The 18,243-nt window shown below is 43.6% G+C and overlaps 1 protein-coding gene across 2 annotated transcripts in view; it reads right to left on the minus strand.

The window, feature by feature from the left end:
* Positions 1-18,243, minus strand: part of col4a5 (collagen, type IV, alpha 5 (Alport syndrome)) — a 93,565-nt gene that overhangs the window by 42,175 nt on the left and 33,147 nt on the right. For both annotated transcript variants that reach the window (XM_045221868.1, XM_041882643.2), the window contains exons 2-13: positions 7,759-7,818; positions 7,363-7,452; positions 7,183-7,227; positions 6,888-6,932; positions 6,477-6,539; positions 6,222-6,275; positions 5,855-5,881; positions 5,617-5,697; positions 3,145-3,207; positions 2,511-2,546; positions 621-662; positions 425-517 (exon numbers count right to left, since the gene is read on the minus strand). In XM_045221868.1, the coding sequence (XP_045077803.1) occupies positions 425-517; positions 621-662; positions 2,511-2,546; positions 3,145-3,207; positions 5,617-5,697; positions 5,855-5,881; positions 6,222-6,275; positions 6,477-6,539; positions 6,888-6,932; positions 7,183-7,227; positions 7,363-7,452; positions 7,759-7,818 (699 nt within the window). The remainder of the gene's footprint in view (positions 1-424; positions 518-620; positions 663-2,510; positions 2,547-3,144; positions 3,208-5,616; positions 5,698-5,854; positions 5,882-6,221; positions 6,276-6,476; positions 6,540-6,887; positions 6,933-7,182; positions 7,228-7,362; positions 7,453-7,758; positions 7,819-18,243) is intronic.

Below are 18,243 nucleotides of genomic sequence, written 5' to 3' on the forward strand. Positions count from 1 at the left end.
AGACCAAAAAGCTCCGTTTCGTTTCCATTCATCTTTACAATATAGTAAATTTTGACTTTGCAGCTGGCCCATAGCGGAAATCGCTCAGTTTTGCCTCCAGGACAAGACTCGTCCCAATAAACATAAACCTGCGTCCAGTTACAGCCAAACAGGAGCACACTCATGGCTGGCAGTTTACATTACATGTCATAACAGAAACGACTAAACCACTATTGATGTTCTACAAGATCTACAAATGACAATTTAAAAAATGAGAAAGGGGAAAATGTATACTGGTCCATTTTGAATGATGATGCAGATGATACTAACTTTATAGAGATCCTAATAATTCAGTGATTCTATGTAAATCCATGGAGTTTCTGAGGTAAAAACAACGGTAGGAATTCCTGAATAATCAGGGACAACGTGAAATGTAGGACATTACCTTCTCTCCTCTCTGGATTTCTAACTCTGAGGGTCTCTTCTGCTCCCCGACCTGTCCTGGTGGACCGGGAGGCCCCCGCAGACCTGGATCACCCTACACCCACCCACACACACACACACACACACAAACTCATCAGTATTCAGTAGTGCAAATCGTTACCACCCATTGATGACAGTCTTTCTCTTGCTGACCCCACCTTATCTCCTTTTGGACCTTGGAAGTTCAACCCCATGTTACCCTATAGTAGAAGAATAACAAGACAAACACATGTAATATATTAATATAATATAATATAATATTAATAACATGTATTACTGTATTCTGTATCACTTTACTTAAAGACTGCAGGTATAATTATGTACAATACAGTAATATACACTGCTCAAAACAATAAAGGGAACACTTAAACAACACATCCTAGATCTGAATGAATGAAATAATCTTTTTAAATACTTTTTTCTTTACATAGTTGAACGTGCTGACAACAAAATCACACAAAAATTATCAATGGAAATCAAATGTATCAACCCATGGAGGTCTGGATTTGGAGTCACACTCAAAATTAAAGTGGAAAACCACACTACCAGGCTGATCCAACTTTTATGTAATGTCCTTAAAATAAGTCAAAATGAGGCTCAGTAGTGTGTGTGGCCTCCACATGCCTGTATGACCTCCCTACAACGCCTGGGCATGCTCCTGATGAGGTGGCGGATGGTCTCCTGAGGGATCTCCTCCCAGACCTGGGCTAAAGCATCCGCCAACTCCTGGACAGTCTGTGGTGCAATGTGGCGTTGGTGGATGGAGCGAGACATGATGTCCCAGATGTGCTCAATTGGATTCAGGTCTGGGGAACGGGCGGTCCATAGCATCAATGCCTTCCTCTTGCAGGAACTGCTGACACACTCCAGCCACATGAGGTCTAGCATTGTCTTGCATTAGGAGGAACCCAGGGCCAACTGCACCAGCATATGGTCTCACAAGGGGTCTGAGGATCTCATCTCGGTACCTAATGGCAGTCAGGCTACCTCTGGCGAGCACATGGAGGGCTGTGCGGCCCCCCAAAGAAATGCCACCCCACACCATGACTGACCCACCGCCAAACCGGTCATGCTGAAGGATGTTGCAGGCAGCAGAATGTTCTCCACGGCGTCTCCAGACTCTGTCACGTCTGTCACATGTGCTCAGTGTGAACCTGCTTTCATCTGTGAAGAGCATAGGGCGCCAGTGGCGAATTTGCCAATCTTGGTGTGGCGAATTTGCCAATCTTGGTGTTCTCTGGTAAATGCCAAACGTCCTGCTCGGTGTTGGGCTGTAAGCACAACCCCCACCTGTGGACGTCGGGCCCTCATTCAAAAGTGACCAAAACACCGCCAGCATTCAAAAGTGACCAAAACATCAGCCAGGAAGCATAGGAACTGAGAAGTGGTCTGTGGTCATCACCTGCAGAACCACTCCTTTATTGGGGGGTGTCTTGCTAATTGCCTATAATTTCCACCTGTTGTCTATTCCATTTGCACAACAGCATGTGAAATGTATTGTCAATCAGTGTTGCTTCCTAAGTGGACAGTTTGATTTCACAGAAATCAACTTGGAGTTACATTGTGTTGTTTAAGTGTTCCCTTTATTTTTTTGAGCAGTGTACATTAGGAGTGTATGGGCAAGTGTGTGTACAGTAGTTGAACTGAGTGTGGTACACATAATTGACCAGAGTTTAGTATCAGTGTGTGTGTCAAAGGTCAAATACGGGGTGCTTCAATTTGTCCTGTTTCACACATGTACAAGTGTGTAACCTGTACTAGTGTGTGGTGTGAATGGAAAGTATTTTTTTTTGCATATCCCACTCCCCCTGAGACACGCTCGGAGAGTGGGGTCACGGCCAGAGATCAGCCATTATTGACGGCAACCCTGGAGCAATTAGGGTTAAGTGCCTTGCTCAACGGCAGATCGACAGATTTTTCACCTAGTCACCTAGTCGCTCTAACCGCTAGGCTACCTGCTGCCCCAGGGTGTGTGTGTGTGTGTGTGTGTGTGTGTGTGTGTGTGTGTGTGTGTGTGTGTGTGTGATTCAGGGTGTAAAGCAACTCACCTTAGGACCAGGAGGACCAGGAGGCCCGCTACGACCCTACAAAACAACACACAACACTTTATTAACAACACACAAAACATTATTAACAACAACACACACAACTGTTTTAACAACGCACGGTATACTGTATAACTATTGATAGTACAATAAAACATTATTATTCCCTAAAATACATTGGATAAGTTCTTATCTTGATCTGTGAGACTTCAGATCACAAACACACTACTGGATGTCACAACAGGTCTGAGGCCAGTTTGACTGTCCCTCAGAACATAATGTTTTTAACAGATCTGGGACCAGTTTGACTGTGTAAAGTCCCTCAGCACATAACGTTTGTAACAGGTCTGGGACCAGTTTGACTGTATAAAGTCCCTCAGAACATATCGGACAAGTGGCAGTTAAGACGATTTGGGGTGTAACTGTACCTCAGGGTTTTCTTAAACTATGGGTTGGGACCCAAAGTGTGCCCTGGGCATATGAAAGGTAGGTCACAAGTTATGAGAATACATCTATAATTCCACACTATTTCTTCTTAAATTAGGTCATTGGTTGACGATTTGGGTCACGGGAGGAAGTTCATTATCTCATTTGGGTCTGGAGCTGAAAAAGTTGAAGAACTCCTGTATCAGTGTACCTCATAACCTCTGGGTCCAGGTGGACCGACAGGACCTGACAATCCTGCAGGGCCTGGGTTACCCTAGAAACAAGACAGACACCACAAACATTACACACAAAGCAATGTGTTGAAAGGTTTACATGACATCTCTCACACAGGAGGTTGGTGGCACCTTAATTGGGGAGGACGGGCTCGTGGTAATGGCTGGAGCGGAATGAGTCGAATGGTATCAAATAGATCAAATACGTGGTTTGATGCTATTCCATCCGCTCCGTTCCAGACATTATTATGAGACGTCCTCCCCTCAGCAGCCTCCACGGATCTCTCATAATCATTTACCATTCGTTTTATTGATTCTGATCATCCAACTATGAGCAATATATTACATTAGCCTACCATTTGATAAGACAAATCGCTTGACAAAGTCTAATTCCTTTTTTTTCCTTCTTCTTTTTATCAGTTAAGTTCAAAGTGGTTCTATGGTTCTATATAGAATACTTAGGAGGCGGAAGAAATGCACACCTATTTAGGCGAGGTGCTGGCTAATGGAGTAGAACACTTGAAAAAGAAAAGGAGAGTCTCACACTAGGAGCTCAGATGCCATAATTTAATAACCTAATAACCAACGTTTCGACAGACAAGCTGTCTTCATCAGGGTATAATGACAAACACTGCGGGTCACTAGTTTATATAGTGTCAAAGGACACACACAGGTGTCTGTAATCATGGCCGGGTGTGGCCTGATTTCATTGGTTAATTCACAGATAAACAGAACATACAAAAAAGACAAAAAACATGAATGGATAGCATACGATCATAAATACAATTTGGCTACATAGGCATACAAACATTTACAATGAATAGCAAAATCACAATAATTACAAGAATGGCTTCAAATCAAAGTTTACGTTGAGACCGAAGGGAGCAAGGGTCTTTAAATTAAAGATCCAGGCAGCCTCTCGTTTTAACAATAAGTTGTCGAGGTCACCTAGGGAGGGTGACATGTTCGATGCCGATATAATGTAGGGACGAAATCAAGTGGTTCGCTTCCAAAAAGTGGACTGCGACTGGGTACGTCGAGTTTTTGCACCTAATGGTGCTACGATGCTCCGAGATTCGTACTTTTAATTCACGCTTTGTTTTACCCACATAATTTTTACCACAAGGACAAGTTATAAGATAAATAACTGCCTTAGTGGAACACGTGATAACACCTTTTATTGGGATCTGTTTCCCTGTTTGGGGGTGTTTGAAGGATCTATATTTGTAAGTGCCATTGCATTGAGCGCAACCATTACACTTGTAGTTTCCATCTGGTAGAGGCGCAAATAAACGTTGTGCAGAGATATTTTGGGGTGGTAAATCAGAGTTTACCAATTGATCTCTGAGATTTCTGCCCAGCGGGAATACTAACAAGGGAGGGTCCGAAAACACATTACCGATACTGTCATCGGATCTTAGAATGTGCCAATGTTTTTGAAACAATTCCCTTCATTTATTCAGAGCATTTTGAATAGCGTGTTGTTAGAACGCAATAATGCTTATTTTTACAAGACTATCCTTGAAAGAGATCATGTCTCGTTTTGTTTAGAATTTTCTCAATGGCAGTATTAATCTGACCATTTTTGTACCCCCTCTCCTTGAATTTTCTTTGCGTCTCAGCTATATTTCGGTCGAAATCTGATAGTTTTTTACAAATTATTTTGATTCGACAGAATTGGCTGTAGGGCAAACTGTTTTTCAAGGGAAGCGGGTGACAACTATCAGCCCTCAACAAACTGTTACGATCAGTAGGTTTCCTGTAAAGATCAGTGTATAGAACATTATCCTCACACAAAATCAGAAGATCAAAGAAACTAATTTGACTTGTGTCAGATTGCATAGTAAATCTCAGGTGCTCAGTACAAGAGTTAAGAAAAGCATGGAATGCCTGGAGCTGTTTTGAATCACCTCTCCATAGAACAAAAATATCATCAACGTACCGTTTCCAAATAATAATGTTAGGCAAGAAAACATTTTTGAGAGGATTGAAAATTGACTGTTTCTCCATTTAACCCACATACAAATTAGCATAGTTAGGAGCCATAGGGGACCCCATAGCAGTACCCTTTGTCTGAATAAAGAAGTCATTTAGAAACTTTTTGTGTATAACGACTCAACGTCAAAAGTAACTAACAAGGTATTATCAGGGAGAGAGGATCAAGAGATTCAGTAATAGAGATCATACTGCTGGTGTCCTTTACAAAGGAGGGGAGCTGTTCTGTGGTCTGTTCCAATAAAAAAGTGTTCTGAAATTCGGAAGTGGGGTCACTTCTGAGTTTGTTGTAAAAGGTGTTGTCAAGCAGTTGTCAATCTGTCCTATCCATGAGTACAACCGACCCACCCTTATCAGCAGGGTGGGTAAGGACTGACGTATAGGATCCTTTTTTTAATCCTTTTTTAAATCAGTTAAATTCAAAGTGGTTATATGGTTCTATATAGAATACTCACAGGAACTCCAGGCACACCAGGTAGACCTACACCTCCTGTCTGTCCAAAGCGGTCACTTGAGATGACATCACCTGGATCTCCCTGTAGAGGGACAACAGGAGGAGGTTAGAAAGGAACACATCACACAGGCCCTAGCTACAGAAATAGAACTACTAGCACAGACAGATAGGCCTGGTAAATGTACAGTATTTGATCGAAAGATAATAACAGTTAAGAACAGTGTTGAAAGAATAGTAACCTTTTGTCCTGGAAAACCAGGTGGACCCTGCAAACGAGCAGAGAGAGAAGGAATACATTTCAAAGTCTCATTCGTTTCCTTTCCCAAGTTTCCACACAGAGAAATTACAAAGTGGACAGGTGTATTTATATTTCATACAGGTAAGTTAATTAAGAACACATTCATATTTATAATGACGACCTGTCCTGATGCGAGAGCAGCACGTAACACACAAATAGGTTAAACAATATCATACAAACAACAGTCAAAAATACATAATGTGGAGTCAGTAAAATGTTCAGTAATATGCAGCATTTAAGAGGCCGGGGGAAAACCTGGATGTAGGTGTATGAGAGGACAGAGAAGTGTGTGTGTGTGTGTGACTCACCGATCGGCCCTCCAGTCCAGGGAAGCCTGGACTTCCAGGGAAGCCTCTCTCACCCTAAGAAGAGACATAATCAATCCTTTAATTTTGCATCAACAGTCTCCAGCCCATAGGTTACTTTTCCTATTTGCTGCCTTTTAGTGGCCAGGTGTGATAGAACAGTATGCCAGTTTCAGTCCAGATTCAGGAGAACCCAAGTTCTCTCAGGACTCGACAGAGTTGAATGGCTGTCAGTCAGTAGTAACCATAGTAGCCTACCTTAGTCCCGTTGCAGCCTGCAGTTCCTCTTGGGCCCGGGGGCCCGTCCTGTCCTGGGAGACCCTAGAGGAGAACACACAGAGGACAACAGGAAGTTAGACATCAGACAGGAAGTGAGGTCACATGACATACTGGATATCAGGTAATGTAAAACAACAACCAGAGAAAGTTCAGTATAGGTTCCATCATGGCAGTATCCCAATTCTCCACCCTTTTCCAGAAGTGTGCACTTGCACACTCCCCGTCATTCATGTAAAAGCATGGGGTTAGTGTAAGAAAAATGGCTGGAGAAAAATGCATGCGAGAAAGTGTGCAATTGCATGGTGGAAAATTGGGACTCATCTCTGTACCAGAAGGGATGCAGACAGGTACGCTACAATAGATGAGAACTGGGAATGGTTGGAAACTTACTGGAATTCCTGGTGTTCCTGGGAATCCGGGCAGTCCAGGAGGTCCCTGTGGGAATAACAAGGAGGATAAATTAATAACATAAGTTATGATGACTTTGTGTAATGATGCATTCAATTCAATTCAGAACCAGCTATGTCAATACTAAGGCATGGAGCTTCTGTTTTGCTTGGAGTGAAACAAGGACCTCTGATGGACAGGGGAAAGTACTACACTCCTTGATGGCGTACACTGAAAGTGGAAATATTACAGACAGAAGTGTGGGACTTTGTCAAGTTAATAAATCTGGGTCACTCACCCTAATTCCTTTTGGACCGGATGGCCCTGAAGGTCCGTCACTACCCTGTGAGAGAGAAAGACAGAGGGGGAGAGGAGGGAGAGAGAGGGAGAGAAGAGGATTCGTTTTCAAGTGCATCATTCCCAGATATGGTCAGGTGTTCTGTTGCTCCTACAACAAGATCCAGGAAGCGGCCCCTACCTTCTCTCCCCTGCCTCCGATTGGCCCCTCAGGTCCGGGGAACCCTGGTACGCCTGGCTGACCCTGTAGTCCTGGGAAACCCCTCTCGCCCTGTGGAACATAGAACATAGAACATTCCACGTAGAACATTACACGTAGAACATCACAGGTAGAACATCACACATAGAAGATTACACGTAGAACATCACACATAGAACATTACACGTAGAACATCACACATAGAACATTAAACATAGAACATTACACATAGAACACACAGTCATTACAAACGCTTCTTACCCTGCAGATAGCACACAGACAAAAGAGTCATTACAAATCAAACAATTAAATAATATGTCATGTTATGGTTGTTTTCTACAGTAGGTCATTAGGTGTGTGTGTGTGTTTCACACTCACCTTGCCTCCTTTCACTCCGCTGCAGTCACACTTTGATCCCGCTGCACAACCATGACACGCCTGTAGGATGAAGAGAGAGAGAGAGATAAGAGAGAGAAATAAGGAGAGAGAGAGAGAAAACAAGAGATAGAGAGAGAGAGAGAGAGAGAGAGAGAGAGAGAGAGAGAGAGAGAGAGAGAGAGAGAGAGAGAGAGAGAGAGAGAGAGAGAGAGAAGGAGAGTGAGAGAGAGAGCGAGAGAGCGAGATAGATAGATAGATATATAGATAGAGAACGAGAGAGAGAGAGAGAGAGCGAGAGAGAGAGGAGAGAGGAGAGAGAGAGAGAGAGAGAGAGAGAGAGAGAGAGAGAGAGAGAGAGAGAGAGAGAGAGAGAGAGAGAGATGTTAGATGTTCATGTGTTTGTCATTTCTCAGACAGTTCTGTGTAGTTCTAGAGGTCTGGAGGACGTAAAGTCAGACAGCAGTACATGCTCTGTGTACAGGGCCCGATGTGCAGCACAGAAACAGTGATGATGTGCACACACACGTGCACGGGTGCACACACACACACACACACACACACACACACACACACACACAAACAAACAAACCACACACACAAACCACATACACACACACACACAACAACTGGGAAAGTCGGTGCTCTAGAAAGATCCCAGAGTTTCCGACTAGGAACTCCGAGCTGGATGATAGTTCAAAACGATTTTCCCAGTCTGAGGTCTTTTTTGTGGCATCTGTCTGGACTAGCAGGACCATTACAGAGTTAAAAAAACTATTTGGTTAAATAATCTGAAACCGGAAAGGCTCACATAGGACCTACCAACGACAGGTGGATCCACACATGGAACAAAAAGACACCTCAAAGCGAAATACAATAACAATTTATTTTAAAAGAACAAATATAATAGTAATTGGAAATGCTGTAGTATAATGCATTTTAATTAGGACAAAACGTATGCTAATATTATGTCAATAATATATCAGACTCGATTGTCCCCCCCAAAATGTCTGCGAAATACACAGGTAAAGTCGCACATGAGACAGTCGCGTGCTATCAAGAACACCCAACAGCGGCTGTGGGAAGAGTCTCCCCAACACGAGACTCGGGAGCTTGTGAGTTGCAAATGTTACAAACTAAAAAGGATTTTAAGCAAAATAAGCAACTTAATGACTTGATCTACACATTAATGTAAAGAAGTACTATTGTTCATCTAAACATGAATAAATAGCCAACCTTAATTACACGAGGCGGTGCGAGTTAAAAAACTATACGGGTAATGGAGGGAAGGGACGAAAGGTGTGAGTTAAAAAACAATACGGGTAATGGAGGGAAGGGACGAAAGGTGTGAGTTAAAAAACAATACGGGTAATGGAGGGAAGGGACGAAAGGTGTGAGTTAAAAAACAATACGGGTAATGGAGGGAAGGGACGAAAGGTGTGAGTTAAAAAACAATATGGGTAATGGAGGGAAGGGACGAAAGGTGTGAGTTAAAAAACAATACGGGTAATGGAGGGAAGGGACGAAAGGTGTGAGTTAAAAAACAATACGGGTAATGGAGGGAAGGGACGAAAGGTGTGAGTTAAAAAACAATACGGGTAATGGAGGGAAGGGACGAAAGGTGTGAGTTTGCATCGTCACAATCATGTTACATGGAATAACTCCACTCTATCAATGTAGAGAGTGGCGCAGTGGTCTAAGGCACTGCATCGCAGTGCTAACTGTGCCACTAGAGATCCTGGTTCGAATCCAGGCTCTGTCGCAGACGGCCGCGACCGGGAGACTCATGGGCGGTGCACAATTGGCCCAGCGTCGTCCAGGGTAGGGGAGGGAATGGCCGGCAGGGATGTAGCTCAGTTGATAGGGCATGGCGTTTGCAACGCCAGGGTTGTGGGTTCGTTTCCCACGGGAGGCCAGTATAAAAAAATAATATGTATTCACTAACTGTAAGTCGCTCTGGATAAGAGCGTCTGCTAAATGACTAACATGTCAAATGTAAAGAAAAGAAAAGGAAAGCAAAGAAAACCAGCGAGTTTAGATGTGTAATGTACTACCACTAGATGGCAGTAACACACTGTATCAAAACAGGTTAACATTCACAAGGCTGCAGGGCCAGACGGATTAACAGGACGTGTCCTCTGAACATGGGCTGACCAGCTGGCAAGTGTCTTCACTGACATTTTCAACCTGACCCAGTCTGTAATACCCTTATGGTTCAAGCAGACCACCATAGTCCCCGTGCCCAAGAATGCCAAGGTAACCTGTCTAAATGACTACTCACATTTCTAGCCATGAAAGGATTTGAAAGGCTTGTCATGGCTCACATCAACACCATCACCCCAGACACCCTGGACCAACTCCATTTCGCATACTGCCCCAACAGATCCACAGATGACGCAATCTCTATTGCACTCCACAATGCCCTTTCCCACCTGGACAAAAGGAACACCTACGTGAAAATGCTGTTCATCGATTACAGCTCAGTGTTCAACACCATAGTGCCCTCAAAGCTCATCACAAAACTAAGGAACCTGGGATTAAACAACTCCCTCTGCAATTGGATACTGGACTTTCTGACGGGTTGCCACCAGGAGGTGAGGGTAGGCAAAAACACGTCCGCCACGCTGACCCTCAACACAGGGGCCCCTCAGGGATGAGAGCTTAGCCCCCTCCTGTACTCCCTGTTCACCCACGACTGCGTGGCCACGCACGACTCCAACACCATCATTAAGTTTGCCGACGACACGACGGTGGTTGGCCTGATCACAGACGACGATGAGACCTGGCAGTGTGGTGCCAGGACAACAACCTCTCCCTCAACGTCAGCAAGACAAAGGAGCTTATCGTGAACTACAGGAAACGGAGGGCTGAGCACGCCCCAATTCACATCGAGACGTTGTAGTGGAGACGGTCGAGATCTCCAGGTTCCTCGGTGTCCACATCACTAAGGACCTATCATGGTCCAAACACAGTCATGAAGAGGGCACGACAACGCCTCTTCCCCCTCAGGAGGCTGAAAAGAATGACATGGGCCCTCAGATCCTCTAACAGTTCTACAGCTGCACCATTGAGAGTATCTTGACTGGTTGCATCACCGCTTGGTATGGCAACTGCTCGGCATCCGACTGCAAGGCGCTACAGAGGGTAGTGCATACGTCATCCAGGACCTCTATACCAGGCGGTGTCAGAGGAAGGCCCTAAGAATTGTCAAAGACTCCAGCCACCCAAGTCATAGTCTGTTCTCTCTGCTACCGCACGGCAAGTGGTACTGGAGTGCCAAGTCTGGGACCAAAAGGCTCCTGAACAGCTTCTACCCCAAAGCCATACGACTGCTGAACAGTTAATCAAATGGCTACCCGGACTTTCTGCTTTTCACCCCTACCTACACTACCGTTCAAAAGTTTGGGGTCACTTAGAAATGTCCTTGTTTTCTAAAGAAAAGCAATTTTTTTGTCCATTAAAATAACATCAAATTGATCAGAAATACAGTGTAGACATTGTTAATGTTGTAAATGACGATTGTAGCTGGAAACAGCTGATTTTCTATGTAATATCTACATAGGCGTACAGAGGCCCATTATCAGCAACCATCAGTCCTGTGTTCCAATGGCACGTTGTGTTTGCTAATCCAAGTTTATCATTTTAAAAGGCTAATTGATCATTAGAAAACCCTTTTGCAATTATGCTAGCACAGCTGAAAACTGTTGTGCTGATTAAAGAAGCAATAAAACTGGCCTTCTTGAGACTAGTTGAGTATCAGCAATTGTGGGTTTGAATACATGATCAAAATGGCCAGAAACAAATAACTTTCTTCTGAAACTCGTCAGTCTATTCTTGTTCTGAGAAATGAAGGCTATTCCATGCGAGAAATTGCCAAGAAACTGAAGATCTCGTACAACACTGTGTACTACTCCCTTCACAGAACAGCGCAAACTGGCTCTAACCAGAATAGAAAGAGGAGAGGGAGGCCCCGGTGCACAACTGAGCAAGAGGACAAATACATTAGAGTGTCTAGTTTGAGAAACAGACGCCTCACAGGTCCTCAACTGGCAGCTTCATTAAATAGTACCCGCAAAACACCAGTCTCAACGTCAACAGTGTAGAGGCGACTCCGGGATGCTGACCTAGGCAGAGTTGCAAAGAAAAAGTCCAGTGTCTGTGTTCTTTTGCCCATCTTAATCTTATTTTTATTGGCCAGACTGAGATATGGCTTTTTCTTTGCAACTCTGCCTAGGTCAGCATCCCGGAGTCGCCTCTTCACTGTTGACGTTGAGACTAGACACTCTAATGTATTTGTCCTCTTGCTCAGTTGTGCACCGGGGCCTCCCACTCCTCTTTCTATTCTGGTTAGAGCCAGTTTGCGCTGTTCTGTGAAGGGAGTAGTACACAGCGTTGTACGAGATATACAGTTTCTTTGCAATTTCTCGCATGGAATAGCCTTCATTTCTCAGAACAAGAATAGACTGACGAGTTTTCTAAGTGACCCCAAACTTTTGAACGGTAGTGTACATGTACATAGTACTTCAATCAACCACCTTACCAAACCTACATGTACATATTACCTCAATCAATCACCCCATCTACCTCGTACCCAGTACACTGACTCGGTACCTGTACTCCTTGTATATAGCTTGTATATAGCCTCGTTATTGTTATTTTATTGTATTACTATTTTATTTTTATCTATTTGCAAATGTTCTTACTTTTTAACTGCATTGTTGGGAAAGTGCTCGTAAGTAAGCATTTCATGGTAAAGTCTACACTTGTTGTATTCGGCACATGTAACAAATAAAATGTCCCTTATAGAAGCCTGGGCCTAGCATTCATCTCTCTCTCTCTGTACATATTCTAAATAAGAGTTGGCCTACATCTCTAGCCTGGGTAGCCAGTGAGCTGTAGACAATAGGGGAAGAGGGGAAGGCCTTTACAGACATCGGAGATCCTTTATCTCAACAGTACTGTAAGTCTTGAGACCCTAACCTCTAACATCAGGGAACCCCTCTCCCTAGTTTAAGCTTGTTTTGGGACTCTTTTCTGGGTTACCAGTTACCTTCATCTGGGTCTGGCTAGGGTCTGGGTTAGATACCTTGGTCCGGGCCTAGAGTGTCTCTGGGCACTGGTCAGCTCTGTCAGTCTAGATAACTCAGACATTCCTGCCCAGCATCCTGTTTGTTTAATCTCCTGCCTGGCATGTGTGCAGGGGAGAGCAATCCAGTACCTGCCTGCCACTGTGTCAACATGCATGGGAACACTTCATCAACAGCTAGGATGCCACTCTCCTCCCTCTCTTCCCTCATTCCCTCTGTATGGCTATCAGTCTCCCTCCCTCTGTCTCCTTCCCTCTCTCCAGCCTCTGTCTGTCAGACCATTCGTCTCCCTCCCTCCATCCCTCCCACGGTTACAGCTCTCTGCCTCTCTCTCTCTCATATCTCTCTTTTTGCCTCTGGCTGTGCATGATAGAGCCAAACAGGTCAACTCAGTGTATGTGTGTGTGTGTGTGTGTGCGTGCGTGTGCATGCGTGTGTGTGGTCACTAGTGCTGAGCGATTAGTGCTTTTTGAGGTCGGTTCGGTTTCAGTTCGATTATTAAAAAAGAATAATGGTTTTCGATTTCGGTTTCGATTATTTTTTAAACAATAAATGCATTATGTGGGTTGAATGCGGTAACAACACAGAATACAGTGCCTTGCAAAAGTATTCATCCCCCTTGGCGTTTTTCCTATTTTGTTGCATTACAACCTGTAATTTAAATGGATTTTTATTTGGATTTCATGTAATGGACATACACAAAATAGTCCAAATTGGTGAAGTGAAATAAAAGAAATAACTAAATAAATAACGGAAAAGTGGTGCGTGCATATGTATTCACCCCCTTTGCTATGAAACCCCTAAATAAGATCTGGTGCAACCAATTACCTTCAGAAGTCACATAATTAGTTAAATAAAGTCCACCTGTGTGCAATCTAAGTGTCACATGATCTCCGTATATATACACCTGTTCTGAAAGGCCCCAGAGTCTGTAACACCACTAAGCAAGGGGCACCACCAAGCAAGCGGCACCATGAAGACCAAGGAGCTCTCCAAACAGGTCAGGGACCAAAGTTGTGGAGAAGTACAGATCAGGGTTGGGTTATAAAAAAAATATCGGAAACTTTGAACATTTTACATTTTAGTCATCCCACAGAGCACCATTAAATCCATTATAAAAAAATTGAAAGAATATGGCACCACAACAAACCTGCCAAGAAAGGGCCACCCACCAAAACTCACGGACCAGGCAAGGAGCGCATTAATCAGAGAAGCAACAAAGAGACCAAAGATAACCCTGAAGGAGCTGCAAAGCTCCACAGCGGAGATTGGATTATCTGTCCATAGGACCACTTTAAGCCGTACATTCCACAGAGCTGGGCTTTACGGAAGAGTGGCCAGAAAAAAGCCATTGCTTAAAGAAAAAAATAAGCAAACACATTTGGTGTTTGCCAAAAGGCATGTGGGAGACTCCCCAAACATGTGGAAGAAGGTACTCTGGTCAGATGAGACAAAAATTTAGCTTTTTGGCCATCAAGGAAAACGCTATGTCTGGCGCAAACCCAACACCTCTCATCACCCCGAGAACACCATGAAGCATGGTGGTGGCAGCATCATGCTGTGGGGATGTTTTTAATCGGCAGGGACTGGGAAACTGGTCAGAATTGAAGGAATGATGGATGGTGCTAAATACAGGGAAATTCTTGAGGGAAACCTGTTTCAGTCTTCCAGAGATTTGAGACTGGGACGGAGGTTCACCTTCCAGCAGGACAATGACCCTAAGCATACTGCTAAATCAACACTCGAGTGGTTTAAGGGGAAACATTTAAATGTCTTGGAATGGCCTAGTCAAAGCCGAGACCTCAATCCAATTGAGAATATGTGGTATGACTTGTACACCAGTGGAACCCATCCAACTTGAAGGAGCTGGAGCAGTTATGCCTTGAAGAATGGGCAAAAATCCCAGTGGCTAGATGTGCCAAGCTTATAGAGACATACCCCAAGAGACTTGCAGCTGTAATTGCTGCAAAAGGTGGCTCTACAAAGTATTGACTTTGGGGGGGGGGGGTGAATAGTTATGCGCGCTCAAGGTTTCTGTTTTTTTGTCTGATTTCTTGTTTGTTTAAAAAATATATATTTTTTGCATCTTCAAAGTGATAGGCATGTTGTGTAAATCAAATGATACAACCCCCCAAAAAATCCATTTTAATTCCAGGTTGTATGGCAACAAAATAGGAAAAATGCCAAGGGGGGTTAATACTTTCGCAAGCCACTGTAAAACAAGTCCCATGATGGTAGTGACCCATTACTGCTTATCACTTATTAACCATCATTTATTCACATTACTTTAATAAAATATTTCAATTGTTGTGTATATTACATTTGTTTTTATTTGATTGCTTTATCTTTTAATTCCAAGTCATCTCTATAGAGCTGCTGCCTATATTGTCTGACAAAATCACAATTGTAGTCGTTCTTCAAAGTAAATAAGGCATACTATCAATCACTTAGATCATGTATTTTCAGGTAGAGAAATACCTCGCAAAGCAACTGCTCTCTATCCCGCTCGATCTCACATTCTCCTGTCTCTTCTCTCCATGTCTGCCCCACACTAACGTAACGTAGCAGGTGTAAAAGAAACACGCAGACCAGACAAGTATAAACTATGTAGAATATTGGCCTGTTGGAAACAACTCCCTACTACATCGCACAGTTCGGGCTTGATCTGATTTATCTCTAGAGAAACTGCGCAATGTGCGCATTGAGCTCACAGAAAAAAAAAGAAATAAATGGAATTCAAATAATTTAACCGATGTCGGTCAGCACTAGTGGTCACAGCTGGGACATTGGAATCCCCCCACACAGTTACTTCCTCTCCGCTGAGTGTGTGTGTGTGTGTGTGTGTTACTATCCCCTGAGTGTCATAGAATGTCACTGGTGTAAATGTCAAGTGTATCAGGTTGTCAGAAGGAGAGGGAAAGGAAGAAGTGGATAGGAAATCACAGAAAGTTATGGGCCAACAAACTAACTCATAACACTGGGTCTGAGCTGTAATGCTGTATTGTAGCTACTATATTATACCCTTTGGCCTCTTAGTAAAACTATGAATCAAGTAACAATAAAGTGAATGTAAAAAGTAAAGTTCTGCCTCCCGAGTGGCACAGCGGTCTAAAGCACTGCATCGCAGATCTGGGTTCGACCGGGAGACCCATGAGCCGCAACCGGGAGACCCATGAGGCGGCGCACAATTGGCCCAGCATCGTCTCCTTGTGGCGGGCCGGGCACATGCACGCTGACTTCGGTCGCCAGCTGTACGGTGTTTCCTCCGACACATTGGTGCGGCTGGCTTCCAGGTTAAGCGCGCAGTGTGTCAAGAAGCAGTGCGGCTTGACGGGGTCGTGTTTCGGAGGACGCATGGCTCTCGACCTTCGCCTCTCCCGAGTCCGTACGGGAGTTGCAGCGATGGGACAAGACTGTAACTACCAATTGGATATCACGAAAAAGGGGTAAAAAGTACCAAAATAAATAAAATAAAAAGTAACATTCTATACGGTATAAAGGTGACACTTCCTGGATCCTCATTTTGTAGGCTAAGAATGAACCTCAAATTTCCATCGTCAAAGTCATGAAAACGCGGTCATACAAGATGTACAGGTAACTGCCAAAATAAAGGAAACACCAACATAAAGTGTCTTAAAAGGGTGTTAAGCCACGACGAGCCACCAGAACAGCTTCGATGCGCCTTCGCATAGATTCTACAAGTCTTATCTATGCATAGTCACTTTAACCCTACCTACATGTACATATTACCTCAATTACCTTGACTAACCTGTACCCCTGCACATTGACTCGGTACCGGTACCCCTTGTATATAGCCTTGTTATTCTTGTTTTATTGTGTTACTATTTTTCCTATATTTTCCTATTTAGCAAATGTTTCTTACTTACTTTTTCAAAACTCTGCATTGTTGGTTAAGGGCTTGTAAGTAAGCATTTCACAGTAAGGTCTACACCTGTTGTATTCGGCGCATGTGACAAATAACATTTGATGTGTCTGGAATTTGATTGGAGGGATGCGACACCATTCTTCCACAAGAAATTCCATAATTTGGTGTTTTGTTGATGGTGGTGGAAAACATTGTCTCAGGCACCGCTCCAGAATCTCCCATAAGTGTTCAATTGGGTTGAGATCTGGTGACACACACACACACACACACACACACACACACACACACACTTACTTTAAACTCCTCTATACGCCTTTGAGACCCACCTTTCAAAGTAACTGAGATCTCTTCTTCTAGCCATGGTAGCCAAAATAATGGGCAACTGGACATTTTTATACATACCTGACTCTAAGCATGATGGGAGGCTAATTGCTTAATTAACTCAGGAACCACACTTGTGTGGAAGCACCTGCTTTCAATATACTTTGTATCCCTCATTTACTGAAGTGTTTCCTTTATTTTGGCAGTTACCTGTATATTAAAATGTACATCTATACGTGTTTCCGAGTTAATTAACTTTTCAGCGTATTTGATGGCCAAGAAGAAGCACAAAGCCGAAAATCTGCAACCGCTTCATTAGAACTACACACATGAACTACAACTCCTACCAGCTGTATATGTCTCACTTTCGGCAGCTTGCCGGCCTACAATTATTATTATATATATATATATTTGATTTTTATGTACTTGCTGTCAATGTTAAGTAAAACAAAGCAGCGTAATCTAATATAAAACACATCAATATGTCTGTAACTAACAGGTTCTTACCATCCTGTGAGTCTTCAACTTGACCAGGCACACTCAAGCATCCTAACAACAAGGCTGCAGGAGTTGTATTTCAAATAAGACCAATTCTAACTTTTGGCAATATTTCTTGAGTGTCAAAAACATTTATAAAGGCATTGGGTATGAGCAAATTAATACACATAATTTTACATCCTAAATGAACAAGTTTTCGTGAATTTGATGATATAATCTTGAAGCCTAGTCAAGAGATTATAGGAGATGACCTGGAAGTATGTAGGAACTTTTATATCATATTCAATTCTATTCTGACCTCAGACTTCCTCTATTCATTTTCTCTCTCACTCTCTTTATCTCTCTCTCTTTGATTCTCTCTGTCTTTCTGTCTTACCACCCTCTCTCTCACTCTCTCTCCCACCCTCTCTCTCTCTGTTCCCCCCTGAGCTCTCTCTCTCTCTGTTCCCCCCTGAGCTCTCTCTCTGTTCCCCCCTGAGCTCTCTCTCTCTCTGTTCCCCCCTGAGCTCTCTCTCTCTCTGTTCCCCCCTGAGCTCTCTCTCTCTCTGTTCCCCCCTGAGCTCTCTCTCTGTTCCCCCCTGAGCTCTCTCTCTCTCTGTTCCCATCTGAGCTCTCTCTCTGTTCCCCCCTGAGCTCTCTCTCTCTCTGTTCCCCCCTGAGCTCTCTCTCTGTTCCCCCCTGAGCTCTCTCTCTCTC

Source organism: Coregonus clupeaformis, chromosome 8 (assembly GCF_020615455.1).
Source record: "Coregonus clupeaformis isolate EN_2021a chromosome 8, ASM2061545v1, whole genome shotgun sequence".
Classification (NCBI taxonomy): Eukaryota; Metazoa; Chordata; class Actinopteri; order Salmoniformes; family Salmonidae; genus Coregonus; species Coregonus clupeaformis.